The following is a 24,453-nucleotide window of genomic DNA, read 5'->3' as shown; positions in this document are numbered from 1 at the left end:
ATCTAATTGAGGTTCTATTATTCCTTAGGAAACAAATACACATACAACCACAGAAATAAGATAAAGTACTTCGGCATAGCTTACGTAATAACAAGGAATTTATACATAGTGAATTCGTATGCGATGGAAGAAAGAGCTGGAGATAAAACAGCGAAATCTGTCAACATGTTGACGGATTTAGGCCGGTCAAGAGCGAATATTAGCTCAGTTATGGAATAGGATTCTAATACAGCATCGATAGGATCGTTTACGATATGGTTAGTGGGCAGGGAGAAGTCAGAACCCACGGAATACGACGAACTTACGTCAAACATAACGTAAATTTCACTGTAATCTATTTATCTTATGGTAGATGGCTAAAACAAATGTTCTATATCCCCATTACATCTAACAAATTTATCTCAACAGATCATTTTGATATTAAAGAGTACCTTGCCACATTTACGGACAATGGTAAATATCAGATTTTTAATCTGTATATTCTTTACAGGTACATATGGCTGTCAGGCGAGAAACTCCCTGGGGACTTCTGATTCCGTCAAAATTGATATAGATGTTAAGTGTACGTACACTAAAAATATATTTCTATGAGACTATATGTCACTGTATTGATTATTCTTGTATAAGTGACCCGATATTTATTAAAATTTAACATACATTAACCGAATACCAGAATTCGCGCTCTTATTTTATTGGGCAAGGATGCGTTTACACGGTAACAAAATGTTATTCTACATATATAGTTTGTATTTAATCTTTGATTTGGGGCGTTTTTTCATTGATTCTTATTTAAACTGTGATTTTTAACGTTCCTCAGCTAGCGATGACAAGTACATTGAAAAATAAGTATAATTAATAGTTATAAGTTAAAATAGCTTTATATATATTATTTTATTAATATATATTAATATATATTAATTTATAATCATCAGCTTTCAGTAATGTTGTAATGCGCCACTGATTGAGAAGAACTAACAAGAATCTCAATGGGGTGTTTTATATTTATTTGATGATTGTATTAACAAAACAGTGAACACAGAGAAAGAAACAATATTTATTTGGCAAACGGCGATTTAAAAAAAAACTTTTTAATAAATTATTGCCTATAATATAATTTCTTGCTATATATTCAAGCCTTTAAAAAAGTAGACGCATCTTAACAGTTTACAATAATTAACGCCAACTAATTATTAATTTCAACTAATCATCTGCCTCTTTTAGGTGCTTACAAAATTGTGTTTACTGCGTGCACTATTGAAATTAACTAACCTAAGATATAATAAATTTTCAAATTTCAAATAATACATTTTTATTAGTCAATGTATTTAACTTTTTGGTTGATTTAATATTTATCCGTCATTTCTTCTAAAGCATTTATACTAAAAATATGAATTTTTCCTACTACTATCATATAATATGAGTTGACAAATGAAATTTTCGTTGTAAAAATACCATTATCGATAAAAGAACCAATTAAATAAATCTATTTTAATGCTGCTTCCAGACGCACCACGAGTCACATGGGTGGGCCCTGATATTATTGTTGAAACGAATCTCTTTTCACAAGTGACACTAGATTGCAAAGCTGAAGGAAACCCAAGCCCTTTGTACCAATGGTACCACAGGTAATTTATTTTTGAAATGTCACACACATTTAAATATTACTTATAGGCTATTTCACTAACTAGAATATTTAAATCGTAGATAAAAAAATAGATCTGTACGTTTTCATCAGTTGCAATTAAAAGACCAATTTTCCTTTTATACTACAATGAGACTTTTCACAGGCATTTACATATTAAAATATACGGGAACGTATAATAAAACGTTTCACAGTTGCTCATGCCTTATGGGCATAATTTCAGACATTTCGTTACGAATAATACGTTTTTGGAACCGTGGTAGCCCAGTGGTAGAAGACTGAGATTTACGATCGTAGGTCGCGAGTTTAATTATAAATAATAAACCGAATATAATCTTATATGATTCACACCTTGTGCATTAATTATAAAGTAACGCGACTGCTCACAAATAAATTTTCAGAGGATGGGCAACAGTGTTCTCTGTGCACCATAACGTCACACTGCAGTCTTTATCACCCATAAATATCTTTGGGTCAGATTTTTGCACACAACAAGATACTATAAAGATCTTTTTGCCTAAAACGATCCTGTTACGGTCATAGTATGATACGTTGCTTTGGGTAAACTGCTCGGAATCAAGCCATCGACATATGGTACTTAAGCTAAATTTAATAATTTATTTATACGTTTTTTTATTTCTCCTAGATTTTTGAGACTCTTTATATGATAGGTAGTCTTCCTGTAGTAAGATTGTGTGTTATGTAAGTACTATAACCGGCATTTTTTGGTGTTTCCAGTTCAAGAGCAGATCTACATGTAGGTGATAGTAGACTATTTGATGATGAGTACTTAATATCGTCTACCTCTCAGCTTCAACTGCATAATGTTTCGTATCATCAACATGGACAGTACGTGTGTGTCGCCAAAAACTACATCGGGCAGATGGAGAAGTAAGTAAAGAGAGATTGAGATAGAGCGAGAAAGTGAGCAGAATTTCTTAGTAACATAGCCATAGATGAGGGCCAAGGTCTTGAACAATTGATGACTTGGAAAGTCCACCGTCCGAGGGATCGTAGCTCCATCTGTTGGTCAGACCAAATTGACTTGACTCTAGACACCAATTTTCATTTTTCCTCCACAATGCCAAAGGTAGGAAGTGCTCAGGTATGCACAGCATATACACGATTACACCGTATCAAGGGTATCACGATCATCTGTTCTGAAGATAATGATGCGCGGATTCAAGTTACATTTATAATAAACTATGCATGTAAAAACGATTAAAAATAATAAAAAAGAAAGTAATTTCAAATATTAAAGTTTTTTTTTAATTTTTTCGCTATAATTATTTTAAGATCAAGCACCTCTAAAAGAGTTCAGAAAATTTCCTTCGAGAAATATAAAGAATATTTAAATTTAAACATCAAATAATATCTGTTGTGTGCACATTTCGATATTTTGACATTATGGTTATTATGACTAATTTGCTAGCCAAATTTACGTGCAAAAATCTCAAAATTAGTCGGTTAGCTATGGCCTCTAAAATATGAGCATGCATATATTATTTGGGTAACAATTTATTTAAATAGTACTAAAGAATGTTTACATGTTTTATGTTACATTTTTTGTTAGGTTATAGATTTAAAAAAAAACTATTTCAGTTGTACATAAAGTAAGTGATAATGTGTACACATGTTTAGTAAATAAGATAAAACTGTCTCTATCTCATATTCATGAATTAATTTTAAGATTTACTGTTTACGCATATACGTTTGTGTTCACTTCTTTTAAATGCCTTATTATTAAAAAACTGGAGTACATACTTTTTACTTATGATAACATAAAAATATTTTTAAAATTTATTAATGTTTGTACCATTACAATAGAGTTCATCATTCAGAAGAGATCACATTGAGGGTTTTGGGACCGCCCGTAGGCATCGATGCCAACACAGTCCACGCGTGGAATGGCGGTGAAGCCAGCGTCCACGCGGTAGTGTGCGCTGATCCTCCTCCCAACGACGCGTCGTGGTTGTGGGGCAGCTGGCGATTAGACGTCCCATCGCAGATTGGTACCTTTTTTAACATTGTTCTTTTATTATGTTCACTACCTAAAAAGAGGTTATATGCTAAACTCTCTCCGTGTCCCTCGCACCCGCGAAATCTTCAAATGCCACGTGTGCAGCAGTGCAAGCCGTCTAAAAAAATATGGCGCCTTTTAGTCACTCACATAGCTGTACACACGCACGCACATACACTCCACATAAATATTTATACGAGTACATATACTGGCAGTCTCACATCATTAAATTTTATAATCTAGTTGCTTTATTATCCGCCTTTACACACCCTTGACGGGTGGAATTTTATAATTTTTAAAATATAGGTCATCTTAAAAAGTGCATTTTTTAAGAACGTCTCCTAAAGCCATTTGCGGTCTTTTGTTATATATACACTAATCTCTTCATGGCGAAAGAATGACTTGTTATCATTATCAACGACATAGGTTTATAGATACATAATACAGTTTGAATTCACTTTATTCTATAACTTAGTATTTGTATTATTATACATATGTTTATTTTTACTCACGAACTAAGACTGTCATAACTACAATTTTTCTAGAAAATATTTTTTAAGCATTGTGCACCCAGCATAATAATCAGTAAAATTCGTTGTCTTTACCTATACAGTATTTTTTTTTCTCTGTGACATTTGACAAGAGTTTTTTATACTTGCCAATCGGTTGGGCTATTGTGGTTATTTTCTTTTATCAACAGATATCATTGTTAATTTGATTTTGTAGAGAAAACCCTCGCATATCCCCTTCGATAATTTATTTGATTTTATAAAACACGAAATTTTTTTCTAGGTCGGTACAGAGCTTTGGAAAAAGAGAGCCTGGAAGGTTGCTACCGATTCGTGCTGCGTATAGAAGACGTTGGTGCTCCTGATGCGGGAGACTACATTCTACACGTAGAGAATGAGAGAGGATTCACATCTCTAACTGTCTCACTCGTAGTACATGGTAAGTGTTAATATTTTGGACTTTATCTGAGGAAAGTTAACAAAGGCAATAAGGTCTTCGACGACTCCCCCTATTACATATCGAAACGTTTAACCCGAAATGAGTAAAACCTAATGCCAACACCACAATATTATTTTTATTTCTCGTTTATCTTTGTCTCTGAAATAAATTAAAAAATAAGAAAATAATGAAGGAAAAAAAGTGTACACAACCATACCATACTTTAAAATATTCCATAAAACTTTGCTAGGCCCCGTTTTAACAGCCATCCGAATAACAGTCACTTTCAACTTGCCTGCATAGTAAACCTATTGTGGTCACGTCTTGCCGATATAGCGTATTAGATAAACTTTCCAATGATATGCTTAAAGAAAAATAAATAAATTTCATTATTAGCTTGAAATAATAACTCCTATACAACATGTTTAATTATCAATTAATCACAGCGTTACTTAGTTCCTAGTAAAGTGTATATCCACTTGTAGAAAATTCATACACTTCGTCTAATTTCTTATATGTACTTTCTTTATTTATAGTTTTTGGTTTGTGTAATCGAATTATCTAGTGAACCAAATAAAAATAAAAACATTTTAATTGTATAAAACGAGAATTATAATAATTATAGTTATAATAAAACCTGGTTCATTGGAAGTGATACGATTCAAGGGTTAAAATATTACAAATAGTATTTGTACTCTCTAATTATAAACGTAACAATAACCTCCCCACTTTTTCTTCAAGGCAGAAATAGATTTGGCAGACATAAATTCAACAAATGAATATACAAACGCGTCTGATTAGTAAAAAGTAACTCAAATAAATTATATTTTATTTAATAATTTCATTTATTTATATTTATAATATTTTCACATATGTAACGTATAAACTAAATTTCTATTTTAAAATTTCAAAGTGAAAAAAAAATGATCCTTTAATAGGAGATATTTGAATTTCATAGATATTTGAAATTTAGAAGAATATTTCTTCTGGCATGTAGAGTTGTGAAACATTTTCTACTTAATTTAACCTGCAAAAAGGTTGACAGGCTGTCATTAAATAAATATTTATACATTTTTTAACTGTACATATAGACTACGGTTAAAAATGAATAAAAAATAGAATATATTTCACGCATATAAAAATTTATAGAGAATGGATTTTTCGAAATTACGACTGGAATAGCTAGGGTGGGCCACGCTATGCAGGCGTGAAACAACGCTTACAACAATTTTAATTCTTTTTAATTTTCTTGTTTATTTTTTATTCCTTTTTTAAATATTATGCCTTATCCAATAAAAAATATTATTAAATCTCATAAAATCTCTTTACGCAGAAAATTTTTCGGTAACAGAGACTACCCGTGTGGCGCCAGTGATAGCGTCTGCCTTGGTCGGGGCCGCACTGCTTGTACTTCTGGTTTGCCTCCTAGTGCGTTGTCGTCGACGAAGAGGTGAGGACTCATTGTTCACTTTTGGGGCCCTGCTCACTTTTGGGGCACCGTATACAGGGTTATAGGTGTAAAAGCGTGTAAGTGGTAAATGCCTTTACAATTATCCAATCACCCTGTATAAATTCATTAACCTAAATTATGCTACATTAGTTGTTTTTTTTTTTTTCTATTACAATGCGACAGATTTCTGCTAAGACAGAGAGTAAACAATAATTAATTTTAATATGTATTAAGTAAGTTATTATTTCTGAAATCGTTGATTTTTTGCTTGGGTTTACTATAGGTTAATTGACAGCAAATGAATTACCAGATATATTTACCCTCAATAGCTTTTACACATATAACCGATTATTTTTGTGGCGCGCCATATCATCTGTTTATTTTTTTTTGTTCTTAATTTTAATTGTTTGTTTTTACATAACATAATTTGTTTTTTTGAATAAAAAAAAAACATTTTGAAATCATTTTTTGAAGCTTTTTAGCTACTGTGGACAGGTGGTAATAACCTTTTTTGACAAGGTACATTGTTTTATTAACAAATATTATTTATCTCATATTCATATTATTAAACGATATTATTTTTCTTTTAGGTTATGATAAACAGCTACACTTATTTATTATTCTAAAACTTAATAATACGAGTATAAATGTAGGGTGTTAGTGGTTTTTTTATATAACACTGTAATCAAAAAATTAATTAAAGCCTGTAACCAAACTTATTTATTAAATGTAAATTCTTTATTTATTCTTCCAAATCAATTTCATCTTCTACGAATAATCCCCGTTCGATAAAACGCACATTTTTCCAACAATTTTTCCAATCCTCGAAGCAGTCGGAAAAGTCTTTACCTAATACAGCCTTCAAGACCTTCTTCTATTTGGTTTACATTTCCTCAATTATGTTTAGAAGGCTAATCTTTTTGTTTGCTGAATAGCCAGAAGTCGCACGGAGCCTGATCAGGAAAATTCGGTAGTTGCGGAACGATATAAGTAGAGTTTTTAACGCCTTTATTCCAAAAAAAATGAGCAATTTTGATGCCAATAAAGACTTGATGAGTTTGAAGGACAAAACCATACTTCAAAATGGTTTCAAAATGGCAAAATGCGCCTTTTACCACATACATGAAAGTAACAATTTTTTTTTCAACTAGAATGTCAAGATTTCCATTTCGATGATTTTTTTTTTCAATTATTACTAGAGAACTATTTTCTACAGAATGCTAATTTAGTTTTTAACCTATACAGTATTTTTTTGGGACATCATATATTGTATATTGTGGTAATGTTGGTGCGCCTGATTAACTGATCTTTTCACTATGATAAAATTATAATATTTTTGCACATAACAGAATGATAAATAACTTTAATATTTGGTCAACTCCAAACTTTGTGATGAATGAAATTATGCTCATTTACATATATAAGCAAATCAAATTGGCGCGCATATAATAGATTAAAGTACGAACGTATATTTTAAAGAGTATGTTATAAAACACTGTTATTTGTTTTAGGTAGCGTAGAATATAAAACTGATGAGTTGAACAGGTAAGAAAAATTTTGATATAGTGCGACCGGAAACGCTGTACCAGGTGCTGCAAATACACGTTTTCCCTAAACGCGGTACAGCTGTTTCAGTCGTACTATAAGACTATTCTCATCTGATTGTTTCATTAAAAATATATTTTATATCTGTTTATCAGTGAAGTGAAGGTTTTACCTGCGGACGCTCTGTATGGGTCTAAGTCCCATTGTATGAATACTGAAGGCAGACACCCACCCGTGGGATCCAGAGCCGCTACTAGCGTGGACGTCGATTGCCCACGTTACTCCCCCGCCGCCATGCAAGTCCGACACGCCGCCGTTGTTCTTCAACCACCCACTACAGTTTGATGCGCTTCCGCAATATTTTGATGAACAAATTTCAAAGCGAACATTAAATTTATTTTGTAAAATAAAATATTGAAACGAGTTAGGCGTCGACGTGGTAACTTTTATAGCCAACAAAGTATACCCGAGGTTTTTAAATTCAAAACCCGGACGAACACTAAAGTTAACCACGCTTACCTCGTTTATTTATTTATTTATAATACTATTGATATAAAATATTTAATAGCTAGGTATTGTACTAATATAAATAAAATACGGAAGTCTTATCACCATCGTCATCATCTTCATTTTATCTATAGGACGTCACTGCTAGATTTATACCTAGGCCTATTTCTCCCCAATAGATTTCTACTGAAACTGGTGCTCCAGTCGGACTGTGGTCTCCATTCCAGGGCCTATTGACTCTACCCTGGTCACCAAGTCTATCAATTGCAGCTTGTTTAATATATTTTTTCTACTCGATAGGCAGTATTAATTGCAACACCTTGCTCGTTTCATAAATAAAAATTAATATGCATACAAAAAAATGTTCTCCTTAAGTAAAAGATAGTTACATTTAAGTAAGCGTACATGACAAAACTTGTAATATAATGTACATAATACATTTTTTTTAATTCATAAACAATATTGTACCTGTAGTGTAGGTGATAAAATTTGTAAATGGAACCAAAGACTATAACTGTAATTCGAATCATTCTAAATTTAATTTGTAAACATTATCGTCATTTTAATTATCGAAAAATGTAAAAGATAGAAATACACTTATTACTAGATAATGCTACAGTAAATAATTTGTAAATATTTATTTAATAGACAAATTAAATCACGTGTATGTTTTATTTTCTAATATTTTAGAAGCTTGATAGTTATTCTAGCAATTTGAACAACTCATTTGTAGTATAACATAACATCATTATCATTGCAGACGTAGCATAGCTTCCCCCATAGGTTTTCAAAAGGACTGATAGGAACTGACCTCCATTCAGCGCCTCCAACAACAACAACAACAACAAGGTAGACTTTATCTTGTGGATAGACTTCCTTTTTTGCACTTACCGAATCGTAGTCTCTACCCCAAAACATTTAGGCCTCAAATAAAACATATTGTACTGTACTACTCCGACACATTCTTGCAGCTAAAATAAATTGTATATGATAATATCGATCGAATCGATTTTGCGACTGTTTCCAAATACAAAAATTGAGTATCGTATTTTATTTCTATAAAGATTCCTCGAATTATTTTTTTGGGCCTGAACTATCTATTAAATAGCAAATGCTACAATTGTTTTTAAATATTTGTTACTAAAGAGCTCAAAAGTTAGGGAATTTCTATTTAAATTGCAATCAATGAACTTATAATTGTGAAAAACGGCAATTTAAGATATGACGATATATTGTTTTTAACAGCTGTACTATCACAAAAAATAAGGCTAATTTAGAGATTTAGATCAAATTATTTAACTGCGCATTTTAATGAATTTTCTAACAAGACTTTAGTTTATGTCATAGAAATAACAAAATCAATAACTGAATGATAATATTAACGAAAAAAAATAGATATGTAATTTTTTTCGCTACTTGGAGATTTACAATATCTGCACAAAAAACCATTCAGCTGGGATATTGTCGATTTTTAGCTTGAAGTATCAAAACGAATCTGTGTGTATTCCTGTTTCCTGTACATTCCTGTACACCATTTCTATTGGGCATGTGTGACAATTTTTATGCCATAGACATGATTTATGTAATTTGAAATAAAAAAATAGATATTAAATTAACCCACACGTTATTTTAAAAGCTAACCATAACATATCATCATCGTCATCATTTACATCACACTTAATAATATAAACTATAATTTTAGAAGTTTTAATTATTAAACCGTTTTCTGGTATTCCGTAATAATTAACGAAATATATCGTGTGAGGGAGAATTATTTCTAATTGTTGTCAAAACATGGCTTAAGTAATATTTTTTTGATAATTTAATTCCTTATCAACATCACTAAAAACGAAAATAGGAGTAACCAAACACAGATGTTCTTCCAAAAAGCTGTTTATAAATTTTAAAACAGTTTTTATAAAAATAAGGACATTGATAACAAAATCACTTACAAATGACGTCATCTCTGCCCTGAAAGAAGACGGTGTGATAATATTGTCATGTCCCAGGAATACATAAGAAAAATGAGGGACATACATCAAACACAGCCTTTTATTTTATGTCAGTAGTGAAAAAAATTAAGACATAAAAATTGGGGTTGAGAATTTAAAAAAAAAATGTTATAAAGTTTGATAAGTGGTTTTGTGTTTGCATACATGTAACAAAACTATAAAGCAATAGTGTCTTAATGAGATTTTTTAATTTCATATCATAAAATATGGCACTAAAAATTTTAAAAACCGTATTTTCTGTACAGCCAGTATAGAGCTTTTGTAATAAATATTACATATATTTATAGTTCGCAGACCACTCTGTTCCCACGAACTCATTTCGATGAAGCTGTTACAATTCGCAAGATTACCTGCGTCGAGTTCAATACAAAAAGTATTTAATATATTAACATTAAATATCTATTTCTCAATTTATACAAGGCATATTCAAAATAAAGTAAAACCCGATAAATGCCAACAAACAGTACTTTTTCTTTTTCCATTTTAATTTAGTCTTATTTATGTGAAAAATAAACAAAACTTAATAAACATTAATGAAAATAATTACCTAAACATAATCGAAAAATTTCAAAGAATTAAAAAAAAAACATTTAAACAAAAGTGATATGTAACTAACCTAACCTATCTGCACCTCCATAAAAATAAAAAAGTAAAAAATTATTACAGTATAGTACAAAAATTATTCGCTTTCTTTGAAATATTTCAAATATTCTTCTTTAATTGCGTTTAAGAAAGGGAAGGGGAGGAAGATTACGAATTACGTGATAAATAGTTATAGAAGTAATAAGGTGTGATGTAATGTAAACGTGTTCAGGTAAAAAACCTACTCCACAGATTAAACTTCATTCTAAATAAAAAAAAAAACTCTTTTCATTGAACGCATCCGCAATTACTTAGTTGCCAACCCTAATATTGTTTTATTAATCTATAATTTAGTAACTATGTAGACAATTTAGATAATCCAAATAACTAAAAAACTGATTGCATATTGTCTTGGAATAAAAAAATATTTCATATGGTTAAAAAATATGTGATGACTAAGGGAAATTAAAAAAGAACAAATTTCTTTAGAATTTATTGACACAGTAAGCATTGAACATCTAATTGTATCGCTAGTAACACATGCAGAAAAGTTCCGAGAGGTTTTTTTTAATTTATTATCTATATCAATTATAATTTAAATTTTAACGCGAAATTATTAAAGTTACAGAGAAATCAACCGATGATTTTTTTTGAGTTACACACTGAGTTGAAAACTAAACTGAATACACTATAAGTACTACCAAGAAGGTTACAGAAAGTTAAAAGTTCAAGAAGAAGTTAAGTGTTACAGAAGTTAAATTTTTAAGACGATATTAATTTCACTACATTGAACATGACTAATACAACACATATTTTTAGAGATGTCACCAATGTGGGATGTGACCGCACATTTTACAACCTCTTGACTCTCTTAACGGGTATTATAATGAACAGTTGAGCGTTAGGGTTACCCCTGCTCCGTTCTCTTATTTCATTATATACATGCTCCGGAAGCCTAGCTGTTACGCTTTCCATTGAAGGATTGCCGTCATCACCGCGGGATCGGGATTTGAAGGTAAGCGGTATCTTGTTCGATTTGGCTTTTGGTTTTTCATTTTGAGAAGATTGACCTGAAGTTGACGCTATAGGTTCCGAATGTTCTGCGGGGGGTTGTCCGTCATTACCTCCTTCGCTTTGAGTCTCATCAGGTTCTTTTTTCTTCAAAAAATCCTCAATATTAAAATCCTCGAATGTTTCAGAGTAGTCACTCTTTGAATCTTCTTCTTTGTCTGGAAAAATAATAACAAAATATAAATAATTTTTATTTATTTACATTAACAATTTAATGGTAAGGTAACTTTGAAATATTATTGGTATTTAAATTTGAACATCAGAATATATTAAAAGTTGATAAATGAGTAAAGAAAGTAAAGAAATTTTGATAATAGTAAAAAACGAATTATTTTATCGAAACAAAATTATACTAGAATCACAAAGATAATCCAGAAATTGTTTACGGGATTTGAAAGTAAGCGGTTTCTTGGATGTTTTAGCTTTTGACTTTACATCCCGAGGAGGCTGACCTAAAGTTGACGCTCCAGGTTCAGAATGTTCAAAAAGTTCTACTTGGGGTTGTCCGTCGTTAATAACTTCGGCTTGGATGCCATTGGGCTCCTTTTTCTTTAAAAATTCCTCAATATTAGAATAATCGAATGTTTCAGCGTTGTTATTCATTTCATTCATTTTCTCACTTTCTGATTCTGCTTCCGTGTCTGGAAAAATTATATGAGAATGTAAAAAAATCATTTATTTATATACACAATTTTATGGCAATGAACTTAAAAATATTCGCTAAGACATGAAGAAAATATACTTTAAATTTTGATTAATTATTTTTCAATATTATATATAAATATAACAAAAAATGTAAATGAATCACGAACGCAAGCGTTTTATACCAATTATCGCGTAATTTTTTGAGGGATTACAAAAAGTAAGCGGTATGTTAGTATTTTTGCCTTTTGGTTTCACATCCTCAGGAGGTTGATCAGAAGTTGACACTACATGTTCTGAATCTTCGAGGAGTTCCTCAGGGGGTTGCAAATCCTTAACAACTTCGTTTTTAATATTATCATGTTCTTCTTTTTCCTTCATCAAATTTTCAACATTGATATCGTCAAGTGATGGGACTACGACGTTCATTTCACTCATTTTCCCCCGCTCTTTCTCTTTCTCCTAGTCTTCTCTTGTATCTGGACAAAAGATAACAAAGTATGTGTTATTTTATCACTTATCAGTATTTAGAGCATAACTGTTTGGAGCTAGAATATATTCCATTAAATTTTAATATGAGATAGTCGCTTCAAAATAAAAAAAAATAATGTTAAATCTTTGAGAAATTGTTTTTACTTATTACTGGTAATTTAATTTAAGTTTACAAAGTTTGTAAAGAAGTATTTATGTTAGTAAAAGAATATATCTTTTTATCATAACTAAAATTATTCTAGGATCACAAAGATATCTATCGTTTTCGAACTTCAAATGAAATACGGGTATGTCTGCGTTATCGCGTATCGCTCCAATGAAAGGTTAATAACACTAAACTGCCAAAAGCTCTATATACACTTTAAGTTTATTTCAAACAATATTTAAAAGAAAAACAGGGTCTGGCGACACTCGAATCACTGGTAGTAAAGAACTAAAGGTTGACTACTTTTTTCTAGAGAATACATAAGCTTTATTTAATTAACTATATAAAAGAAGATTAGTAAGGAAATGAAGACTGAAATCATAAATTCGTTACAGCACAGAAATAGCGGGAGAAAACGTGACCTCGTGGACGCAAAGGTGAAGCTTTCCAAGGATATGCGTATTACATTATATACATAGAATTTTCTATATTATATAATTTAGCATTATATATAACACACTAACAACCTCTTTAGAGTTACCAAAAACTACTTTTACCATTTCTGAACCCATAAACGTGAGTTAAGCGACACCATATGTTTGGTCAAATTTACCATACAAAATTTAAAAATCATACTTATAAATAACTACAAAGTTTCATAGTCATATAAACAAAGAAAATTTAATAAAAAGGTTTAAAAAAGTAGTGCAAGAATAGAAGTGGAAGTCGAGATCAGCCGCAGAAATTAAATATAAATTCAACTAACCTGGGACTCGTCCGTCTAGCACAGCAGCCGCTTTGCCTCTGTCCAGTAGGGTTGATTTCTACTCAACGTGACCAATGCTGAAACAAGCTTCGAGACCCTTTTGAAACACGCATGCGTAATGCATCTTTCGTAACTACGTTGTTTAATATTTCATAGAAAATAATGGACAAAAGTATTTTTTTACTTAAGAACAGTCATGCACCTATGAATTTGAGCCTTGCACTTTTAATAAAATTAATGCAGCAAAATATTACTAAACAAATTGACAGTTTAACTCGATATTAAGGGACCTTCACATAAATATTCGCAATTTTTTTTTGATTGTTAATGATTTTTTAATTCGATTATTTTTTTTAAATTGAAAAGTTGAAAAATGATTTTTTGATAACTCCTATGTGGACAACTGTGTAAAGGGGGTGTTTGTACTCTCATGTAATGTCCCTAAATTATCTTCTAATAAATTAAAGGACTTCATTACACAAAAATCTATAAAAAGCCCTATTTTTAAAGGACTTTTAAGTTATAATGAAGTTTGAGAATGAATTGCTTTGCTAATACAGGTATTATAAAAGTGGTACTAAAAAAACTGTCTGAGTTTGTTCGACCCTTTGCACATCAAGGCACGTATAGAACCCTCGTACTATTAAGATCAAGGAAGTTAGAAGATCTGCCTCTAGTTTATTGAAAACAGGACTTTTCTGATCTTTTTCATGATATATAATAGTGGTAAATGATCCTATGTAGATGTTCATACAAAAAAAATCATAAATAAATACATTATTTTGTTTTCTCATGTAACGATAATTAAACAAAGTGTATTTTTTAGTTATTATATCTTCCATACTTTTATATACAATATTGTCATTCATGTGTCTATGTATTTTCGTAGGGAAATTTTAATGACATATATGTTTATTTATCAAATCTTCACCATGTTATAAGCAACACTACTCTTCTGGTGTCTTCGTTTTGCTTAAAGGCAATATTTGTGATTTGTATTAAAGTGTTTTTTTTTATTGATAACATCTTCACTCCTGTTATAGGGAACACCAATATTCTGTTGTCTATGTATTGCCGTAGGTTAATATCCATGTCATGTACAAAAAGTGTTTTTTTTTTTTATTTATTAAGACTTCACCTTTGTTATGGAGCACACCAATGTTCTGTTGTCTATATATTAGCCAAAGGGCAATATTTTTGTTATTAATAAAAGTGTTTTTTTTTTATTGATAACATTTTCAGTCCTGTTGTAGGGAACACCAATATTCTGTTGTCTATGTATTGCCATAGGGTAATATCCATGTCATGTATAAAAAGTGTTTTTTTTTATTTATTAAGACTTCACCTTTGTTATGGAGAACACCAATATTCTGTTGTCTATAAATTAGCCAAAGAGCAATATTTTTGTTATGAATAAAAGTGTTTTTTTTTTTTTATTTATTACGTCTTCACCCTTTGATAAAGCAACTGTCCTGTTGTCTACGTATTGCCGTAGGGCAATATTTGTTTCACGTAGTTTTTTCTTTTATACACTTTTTATGTAACTTAATTAAATATATATTTTAACAAAAATCTATTGTCATAGCTCGTTTCAATGAAAGTGTTGGAATGTAATCAATTGTATTTTTTAAAAATAGAACATGTTGAATCAAAATTTTTGATTTGATTTCGTAACATTAAAAACAATTTACAAATATTCATATCGATTCATAAAAAAAACATTAAAATTGGTAATGATTATAACTTTCAAAAATTTAATATCACAGATTTTCGAAAGTGTATGAAATAAAAAACACACACCATAACTTATTGTTTATTATACGTTATATATTTTGTGATTATTTGGGTTAACATACATTTCCAGTGTATATTATATTTATGGCTAACATGTACATACAATAGAATTAAGTATCACCCTAAAATGAACAAAATTATTCCATGAGGGCTATAAAACATCTATGAGCAAAATATAATTAATTTGTTTTTTATTTAAAACGATTAGAGGGTTGCATTAAAGGATTATCGGAAAAACGCCACATTTCTGATAATTTTTACTACATTTCATGCTTATAAAAATTATACATTACTTTCGAAAATTCCTTTTTTATAAAATCTAATAATAGTGTGTTTTGTAACTTAATTTTCGCACAGCCGTTTAATATTAAATGTTCGTTCGTAACTTTATTATTTCATAAGAAACAAAGAAATCATACTCAAATATTTATGAAAATTGTTAAAACAACTCAAGTAAATACAGAATGTAGGTTTATGACCAATATTTACAATTCTTTTCGCTTTAATAAACGATTATTAACAATTCGTACATGATTTAAAAAATATACACAAAACAAATACATGCATACAAAAAGTAATATACATTTCGCCATAAATTGCGGATGAATTTATCAATGTCATTTTTTTATAAATTTCTTAATACTTTGTGAAAGGTTTTAAAGGAAAAAATGACAATTTACCAGTACTTGCATAGTCTATTAATAAACAGATAAAAAGGCAGTTAGTAGAACTTAGTAGCAGTAGTAAGAAAAAGGTAAAATTCATGTTTTTCGCTTGGCTACGAGGCTTCTGGTGACAGAGTTTTGTTCTAAAACTTAAGTATATAAAGTGTAATATTTGACACATAGTATAGCGCCTGTCCCTGTGTTAAAAAAATCATCAAGATTATTTATTTACTATCCAAAAATTATAATTAAGATTGCTGTATCGAAAATCATTACAATAAACACTATATTTACGAAATGTCTTTTTTATTTTTATCATCTGAATTGAATTTATAAAGCTAATGCAAGAGCACATATGGCGTATCTGAAAATAAATGCATATTAATGTCCGAATGTTCGTCTAGTGGCGACCACCAGCCGGGAGACGCAGTTGGTACGCCCCCTACTAGGTAGCTCAAGTTCACCCAGAGAGCAATGGAGAGGGATATGCTCGGAGTTACGCTGCAAGATCGAATGAGAAATGAGGAGATATGTAGAATAAAAAGGATCACCGACGTAGCTCGAAGAGTTGAGTACATAGCTAGGTTCTCAAGTGATGACCACGAGTCGGTAGACACGGCGTGGACGGACCCCCCAACTAGGTGGACCGTCGATATAGTTAAGGTGAAAGGAGGTCGCTTGTTGCGAGCAGCCCAGGACCGGTCGTCATGGCGAGCTTTGGAGGAGATCCTATGCCTTGCAGTGGGCGACCAACAGCTGAAAAGAAGAAAGAGGAGAATCTTCTAAGTTCTTATCTGTATCTTTTAAGTGACGTTAATCTACGATTACTTTAAAACTTCTTAAACTTTTTGAAGGGTACTTCCTTCTCGGCTTGCATTTCTTTTAATTCTTCTAGTCTCATTTGTTCCTTCACAGCTTCAGGTAGAGTAGGAGAAATACGTTTCATCACTCTATACTTTTCTTCGCGAAACTGTTTACGTGATGTTTCAATAATATCCCTAATATTATTTGACGCATTATCATCATCTTCTTCTGGTATTTCGACGAAAATTGGATCTCTAGCACTCGATACGGCAGCGACAGGTTCTGGTGAAGAATGTTCCTTTTTATTCGTCTCTCCGCTAACTGTATCAGATTCCTTGCTTGGCTCATCATCATCATTGTTGTTGTTGGGTGATTCTTTCTCTTTTTCTGTGCTTGGTTCGTTCATTTTGTAATTTTCTGCAAACTACAGCTAGCCCAAACCTGAAAAATAAATAAAATTTATGATTAAAAATGTTCCTTTATGTTATAATTTAGTTATGAAAAAAAAATCCAACTTAGATGTCTTATTTTTTATAGTAACAACAATCAATGATTCATAGTATTTCTTATGCATTGTACGAGGTGTGATCAAAAAATACGATGCCTAATTTGATTTCGAACAAAATATTAAGTCCTTCAAAGCATTTTCTTTGTTACGTTAATTCCATGATTGGAAGCACTTCTAAAATGCTTCTTTCGGAAGATCCTTCAGCTTCTTTATCATAACTCTTTTAATGCCAGGAATTGTGCCACCACGGTTTCCTTTTAGTTTTTATTTTTGAGAAGAGCCAGAAATTGCATGATTCTAAATCCGGAGAAAAAGACGGGTGTGGACAAACAGTCAAATTTTTTTGCCAAAAATTTGCGAATCAGTAGCGATGTATGGCACGATGCTTTGCCGTGATGCAGAAGAAAACCCTCTGGCCATTTTCGGGTCTCTGTCTCCGTAAATGATCTAGGAAATGTTGTAGGCAGCTTTCGAATCGTCAATCGCCTGTTTGATGAAACCATTTCTGTCACTCTTTGCATGTTTTCGACGGTTTATAAGGTCAGAGGACGCCCTGATCTTTGTTCATTATCTACCGATTTATTTCCGCTTTAGAATCGCTTATACCACTTGTAAACACACTTGAAAACCTTTAAAATCAACACATCATTACCATATCATCACCATACGCTAATTTTAAGATTTCGTGAGCTTCTTTGGCCCTTTTTTGTAACTTAAAACAAAAGTTACAAATACAACGAATATAATTTTAGTATTTAACCATTTTAAAACTGGTTTATATTGTCGAAAATAATTATTTTTAATCGTACACATAATAATTCACTATTTATTTGTAGAACTATGTTACAAAACTGATCTCGACTATTACAGTTGACTTAAATAAATATCTTTAACAAAAGTTAATTTTACAACGTTACTAAAAATCAGAACTATTTTTGGCTAAACCTTTCTTGAAATGCATGGAAATTGAAATGGTTGAAGTTTCCTATGATATATCACGTCTATCATTAATTTTTACATAAAAATATTTCATAAATACCAATTATATTAATTAAAACTCAATTATTTAATTTTTTTTATTTTTTTGTATGTAACTAGTAGAAGGTCATTTCTCCGAGAGGCAGACAGGGTCAGTACAATCAATACTATTGTCACTCATTTCGCATATGACTACGTGTATATATAAATGCACTCTACCATGTTATGGGTTGAAGGTTAAAAAAAAAACAAAAGTTTAAGATCGAAATCAGAATGATTTAACATTATTTCCTTGCAAATATTTGGTGAATTTTAACAATGTATAGAATGTATTTATATAAATAAAACAATGTAAAGCTATAACAAATTGATTAGAAGCTAAGTTTACCTTGTGTATTGCAGTCGAGTCGGAAAGGTTCAAGTTGTCCGAAAAAGCTCCACAGGCGTAGCAGATGACCGTTCGCGACTGTAGCCGCGAAAGCTCTGAGCCTGTGCAGTAGGGGTGTGTTTTTCTACCTTGCGCATGCGTAAAACATTAACAGTCATTTCATCTAATACTGTTTCCCGCGCAATTTTTAAAATTCATTTTATTTATCTAATTAAACTTATTTACTTAACTTTGTATATATATGCATTCAGTACGTCTTTGTACTAGATGTTAACAATATTACAGCTTCCTATATAGCAGTAATAAAAAAATTAAATCATACAAGTTAATCCAAAAGTACAAGAAGTTAGATATACTTTTGACTCATAAGGGTATATCCGGAACTATAAGGCGCAGAGCGTTAGAAAGAAATTAGACATTTGCTTAAAACGGATTGTACCATAATCTTTCTGCAAGAGGATTCACAGGACGTTTTTTTAAGTTCATGAAGTGGGCGGGAGACAGTAAGTATAATATATAAGCCAAGAATTTTAATTTAAGTTAAAATTGTATTTACATATCACAATAAACTTAATATGTATATTGTTATATTAACTATATGTATTTTATTAGTTAGTGTATGTTATTCAACAGGTCTTTCATGTAATTTCATCTAAGATTATAACATTTAATTTTTTTTTATTTAGGTTCTTGTATTTTTATTTTTTAAGATTATAAGTCGAGCCAAACACTGTGTTTATCCAGATAAAGTCTAAACTCAGTGATACTGATCTTACTTAGTTTATTATTGCACATGAAAAATAATAAAGGAAAAATAAAAACGTACATTGAAAGACAACGCGCACAGAAACTTCTTATTTTACTATAATTTTGTTAGTAGGCCTAATGCTATATCATGAAATATTTGTATATATAAATAAATTAAGCATGCAATAGTTTTTTAACCCTGTATGATAATTTCTTTCTATATCAGGTGGTTAGTTATAGGTGTCAAAACTTTAAAGGAATGTGTAGCTGATTTGTTAGCAAAATTGTTGCTATACGACCAAGCCGAGGTACGAATCCTTCGGATTCTAGAGACACATTGAGGAACCAGCTGCAGTCAACTCTAATGGAAGCCCCTTGCCTAATCCATGGAGCGTCCAAATGTGATTTAAAGTTTGATGGTTTTTAGATTTATTTAAATAATTAAAAGTCTTGGTTAAAGGGCTTTAACTGCTCTGACTTAATCTGTTAAATCTCTAAATAGTTGGTATTTAGGCAAGAATTACTTGCTAACAGTTAAATGCCCTGCTATAAAAAAACATTGCTATTAATCACATAAAGCTTTGTATCTACAAATTTAATTGTATTTTCTGTTTGTTTGCCTTTTAATTTTAGAATATTGCTAAATGGAGCAAAAAAAAACCTGAAAAATAGTAGCTATGTTGTTTACTATAAATATAATTGATTCTAAATAAAAAAAATACACACATTACCATTATCAGCTATTCACTGCGTGCAGTGAATAGCTGGTAATGTGTGAATTTTTTTGTAATTTGTGTGGTCTGCACTACTTGTAATGGATGTCATTTTATAAAATCCAGTCTTGGTAAAATATGCGAACAAAATAGTTCTAGTCAAGGTTTATATCTATAAAAGCTACAGTTTCAAAACATGTATTTTGCTATGAACTCTCAATTCTATGTAATGTGTTTTCGTGAAGTTCTTTTCTTAGATGACCTTTCATGATCTTAGGAATATTTCTAGAAAATTTAGTCTGTGCCTTACGATTCCACAGATATCGTCATGAGTTAATAAATAGGTGGAAATCTCTAATATACATAGAGTATATACACACATATATATTTTATGACACAGACGTCGTTTCAGCCTATATACTTACACTAAGATACAGGCGTCTCGTAAAGATGTATGTAGGGATATTAACATAATCGTAATCTTTTATAATTAATGTACGCAATGTGAACTATAAAAGATTGTAAAACAGAATTCGAACCCGTGACCTACGATCGCGAGTATCAGTCCTCTTCCACTGGGCTACCACTTTTTATGTTACGGTACTGTAACTTTACACTGGTTAATTTTTAGAGCAAGACTTTAGCTGCTTTTTATATTAATAGATTTATAGCCTCATAGCATTTAGAACAGCTAAGCTCTAGCAGAGATCGTCAGCGTATTTAACGAAACGATTCTCAATTGCATTCATATTTCGAACAAGTTTTGCGTTAGTATCATTACAACCTTTTCTAATGATGACTGGCTAGATGGAAGATGAAAAAAAGTTGTAGCGGGTAAAAAACTAGTCAAGCTTATGAAATGTACACGCGTGGAAAAAAAAAGAAAAAGACAATTGTGTATATTTTTTGCAAAAATACAAACTTTATTTCAATTCGCCGGGTGTGTAGTTATCGTTACATAAAATTGCGTGTCACTATTAATTTCGTTTACCGCAAAAAAGAGACATCAACATCCTTCTTGGCTTATTTTTAATATTAAATAAAGCCTAAGTAATTTTATGCATGTTATCACAACGTTTGGTTTAACTGCCATCTAGTAGATAGAAGAAAAACATTATGTCATGTATTTACAAAACGGTCCCAAGAATAGTGTTAACATTTTATTACCCATCACTTTTATGGTTTGTAATTTTATATTGTATTTAAATTTTAAAACAAGTGAAAAAGGAAAATCGATAATAACGTGAATTATTACAAGTCATGAACGTTGCTTAAGTTTCACTCTAAAATAACAGATGGCGCTGATTTCACTATTGTGACGATTGTTTTCTTAAGTTTAAAATTAAAAATCGTGTGATTTAAAATTTCAAACAGTTACAATTATTTTATTATAGATAGATAACCTTTTTAATTTGTTTATAACAAAAAAATCTTAAGAAATTTTGCAACATTGTTAAATCACTGTTTCGTTTAATGTTACGAAATAAATAATACAGTAATAACTTATTTCCTACAAGACGCACAAGATATGCTTGAGAAAAGACGGCTTGACGTTTATTCCCCACTGTTTCCTCAGGAAGTGACTTACACCTGAGCGCACACTATAGCATGCACTTAGTCCGGGACATGGGTTATGACTCGTTCAATCATTCATTTATGACAGCCTGTCCATTTACGCCTAATACTCTTTCAAATAGAGAAGAAGGATTGCATCTCAACATCGGTTAAAGTTATTAAAGAGCTAATAAAAGTTAACAAGTACTTTTTCTACTTCTTAAATCAATGCAGTTATGTTTCGCGATGAACATGCATACAATGCTTATGCATAAAATGCAGAAAAGTAAATAAAATAACTTAATCAATTTTGTTAATTATGTTCATAACAATAGAAATATCATGTTAAATCAAGATAGATTCCGATTATTCCTTTGTCGATATATACAGAGTGATCGATAAAAGGTGTAAGCGCTTAAAAGGAGTAAATGTAAAGCTCATTTGTGAGAAAACAGCCTTAAATATCTTAAACCCATTTCTAATCACCTGTATAAAGTGATCACTCTAAAATATGTCACATTAATACGTTTAACAATCTAGAAAAAGAAAGTTCCCTTTCCCCAGCGAGCCATCTCTCACTTAACCATTTAAGAAGGAGTCGCGTATAAAGTTAATTAAAAAACATTTCCCTCAAGCTACATATTGTAACTATCAAACAAAAAGCTTATAGCAGTAAGCCGCGTAGCCCCGCTGTCTAGCGGGCCGGTGTGGTTTTCAAATCTAATAAAAAATTAATATTTTTTTTCAATATTTAATGACGTCAGGTTTATTCTTAACGCATATAGCAAAAATTATATTCTAATTTTGTTGAAATATTGTTTAAAATTCAAGAACCTTAGCCTAACTTTGTGTTTGGCACTGATCGGTGTAACATAACTCCTAAAGATGCCCCGTGGAAGTGTGAAACACGTGTTGAGTGATTTAACGGTGGTAGTTGTGTAATTCACATTGTTTGCCGCATTCGCATTTACCAGGGGGCTGGCGGGCGGTGCACTTTGTTGCACGACTACGACTGCATGTGCGGAAGTGGCTAAATATTGATCCTTACTTAAGAACCCTAGTTTTCTAGTTAAAAGCCTCCTTTAGACACCGATAAATTTACAACGTAAAACACAACTTTATAATGGAAATTGTTTTAATATTTTCATCATCAATAATAAATAAACTTGCAAACAACATAAAACAAGGATATATCTTGTAGACCGTGGCGTGGCTGCCCGATTTCCGCCAACAGAACTTTCATAATCCTTCGTAAGAGGCCACGTGACCCACCTGTGAACCTTTTGTTATATCGCTAAAATTAGACGTTCAAAGTCAATAATTTTAATTTTATGTATAAATAAGCAAACTTCATATACTATCTGGGCTTTTTTGATTTTCTAGGCATGTTGTGTACTTTGATATACGTGATGTGAAACATCTGGCATTATAAACTTTTTAGTTACAGATAGTACTATAACAATAATTAATTATGCAGTAATTGGAATCATGAAAACGCTTTATCGCCTTTTAACAGATAAACAATAATTAATTTAAATATGAAGTAATTTCAATTATGAAAACGCTTTATCGCATTTATCAGATATACAATTATTTATTTAAATATGCAGTAACTCCAATTTTGTCAAGATTTTTCTTATTGTACAATTACACTACTTGGAAAGAGCGTAGTATACATTAACTGGAAACAAATGAGCTATTCACATATTCCTTTAAAGTGTTTATTCATATTACTAATCACCATATATATAGAGCTTCCAAATCAACTCAAACATCGGCATTCCAGTAATTTAAATTACATTTTCTGTGATATAGATACAAGCATGACATGAGTTGCAGCTTAACTTGCTTTAAATATATTTACTTGCTTTATTATATACTAATTTGATCAAATAGTCAAATAATTGTCATTTAAAACTCCTAGGCATTAGGAAGGCAGGTAATTTTTTTTCCAAATTTTTTTTTATCAAAACTTGGAATATCATTTTGCCCAGCCCAAACCATTTTTAAGGATGTTTTTGTCTCAAAAGTATTTTTCTTATCAACTCTCGATTGGTGCCAAAATCTCCAATTTTTTTGGAAACAAATCTTAAAAATTTTGATTCATATCTTTCCTGGATTACCGTTTTGCTCTAATCTGGCTCCGTGCGACTTCTAGTTATTCAGCAAACTCGAAGGCCAATGCGGAGACGCCGTTTTGTCACTATTTAGGAGATAAAAAAACTTACCGGAAGGTAACAATTTCGACTGTTTGGGGCGACCGGAAAAAGCGTTAGCAAAAGTAGTAGTTTTATTGGACAGGAATTACTTTGAAGAGGATGTAATAGATTTCGAAGAATAAATAAGAAATTTTAAGTTCATAAACAAATCACCTTACTTTTCGATCACAGTAATAATAATGTGCCTGCCTTGTAAAGTCGCGTAATTATTAAAAATGGATTATTATTTGTGGAAGAATTTAAGTAAGTTGCTTGTCGGTT

The 24,453-nt window shown here is 31.0% G+C and overlaps 2 protein-coding genes across 2 annotated transcripts in view; both read left to right on the top strand.

The window, feature by feature from the left end:
- Nucleotides 1-7,950, top strand: part of LOC137933499 (kin of IRRE-like protein 3) — a 39,640-nt gene extending 31,690 nt beyond the window's left edge. Inside the window, exons 8-15 of the mRNA XM_068777458.1 lie at nt 491-562; nt 1,505-1,625; nt 2,381-2,533; nt 3,470-3,654; nt 4,455-4,610; nt 5,944-6,060; nt 7,572-7,605; nt 7,761-7,950. Of these exons, the coding sequence (XP_068633559.1) occupies nt 491-562; nt 1,505-1,625; nt 2,381-2,533; nt 3,470-3,654; nt 4,455-4,610; nt 5,944-6,060; nt 7,572-7,605; nt 7,761-7,950 (1,028 nt within the window). The remainder of the gene's footprint in view (nt 1-490; nt 563-1,504; nt 1,626-2,380; nt 2,534-3,469; nt 3,655-4,454; nt 4,611-5,943; nt 6,061-7,571; nt 7,606-7,760) is intronic.
- Nucleotides 7,951-16,755: 8,805 nt separating this feature from the next.
- Nucleotides 16,756-17,067, top strand: LOC137933498 (uncharacterized). The gene has a single exon (XM_068777457.1). It carries the CDS (start codon nt 16,756-16,758, stop codon nt 17,065-17,067), a length of 312 nt encoding a protein of 103 aa, XP_068633558.1.
- Nucleotides 17,068-24,453: the final 7,386 nt, after the last annotated feature.

Source organism: Battus philenor, unplaced genomic scaffold (genome assembly GCF_028537555.1).
Source record: "Battus philenor isolate CCGP_79_NKW_IND1 unplaced genomic scaffold, ilBatPhil1.0.hap1 SCAF_13, whole genome shotgun sequence".
In the NCBI taxonomy this organism is placed as follows: domain Eukaryota; kingdom Metazoa; phylum Arthropoda; class Insecta; order Lepidoptera; family Papilionidae; genus Battus; species Battus philenor.
Note: the sequence above shows the minus strand (reverse complement) of the source record. Positions and strands in the feature narration are given on the sequence as shown.

Bases quoted from the DNA above. Each gene is read 5' to 3' on its own strand.
- LOC137933498 (XM_068777457.1), top strand. From the start codon at position 16,756: ATGGAGAGGGATATGCTCGGAGTTACGCTGCAAGATCGAATGAGAAAT.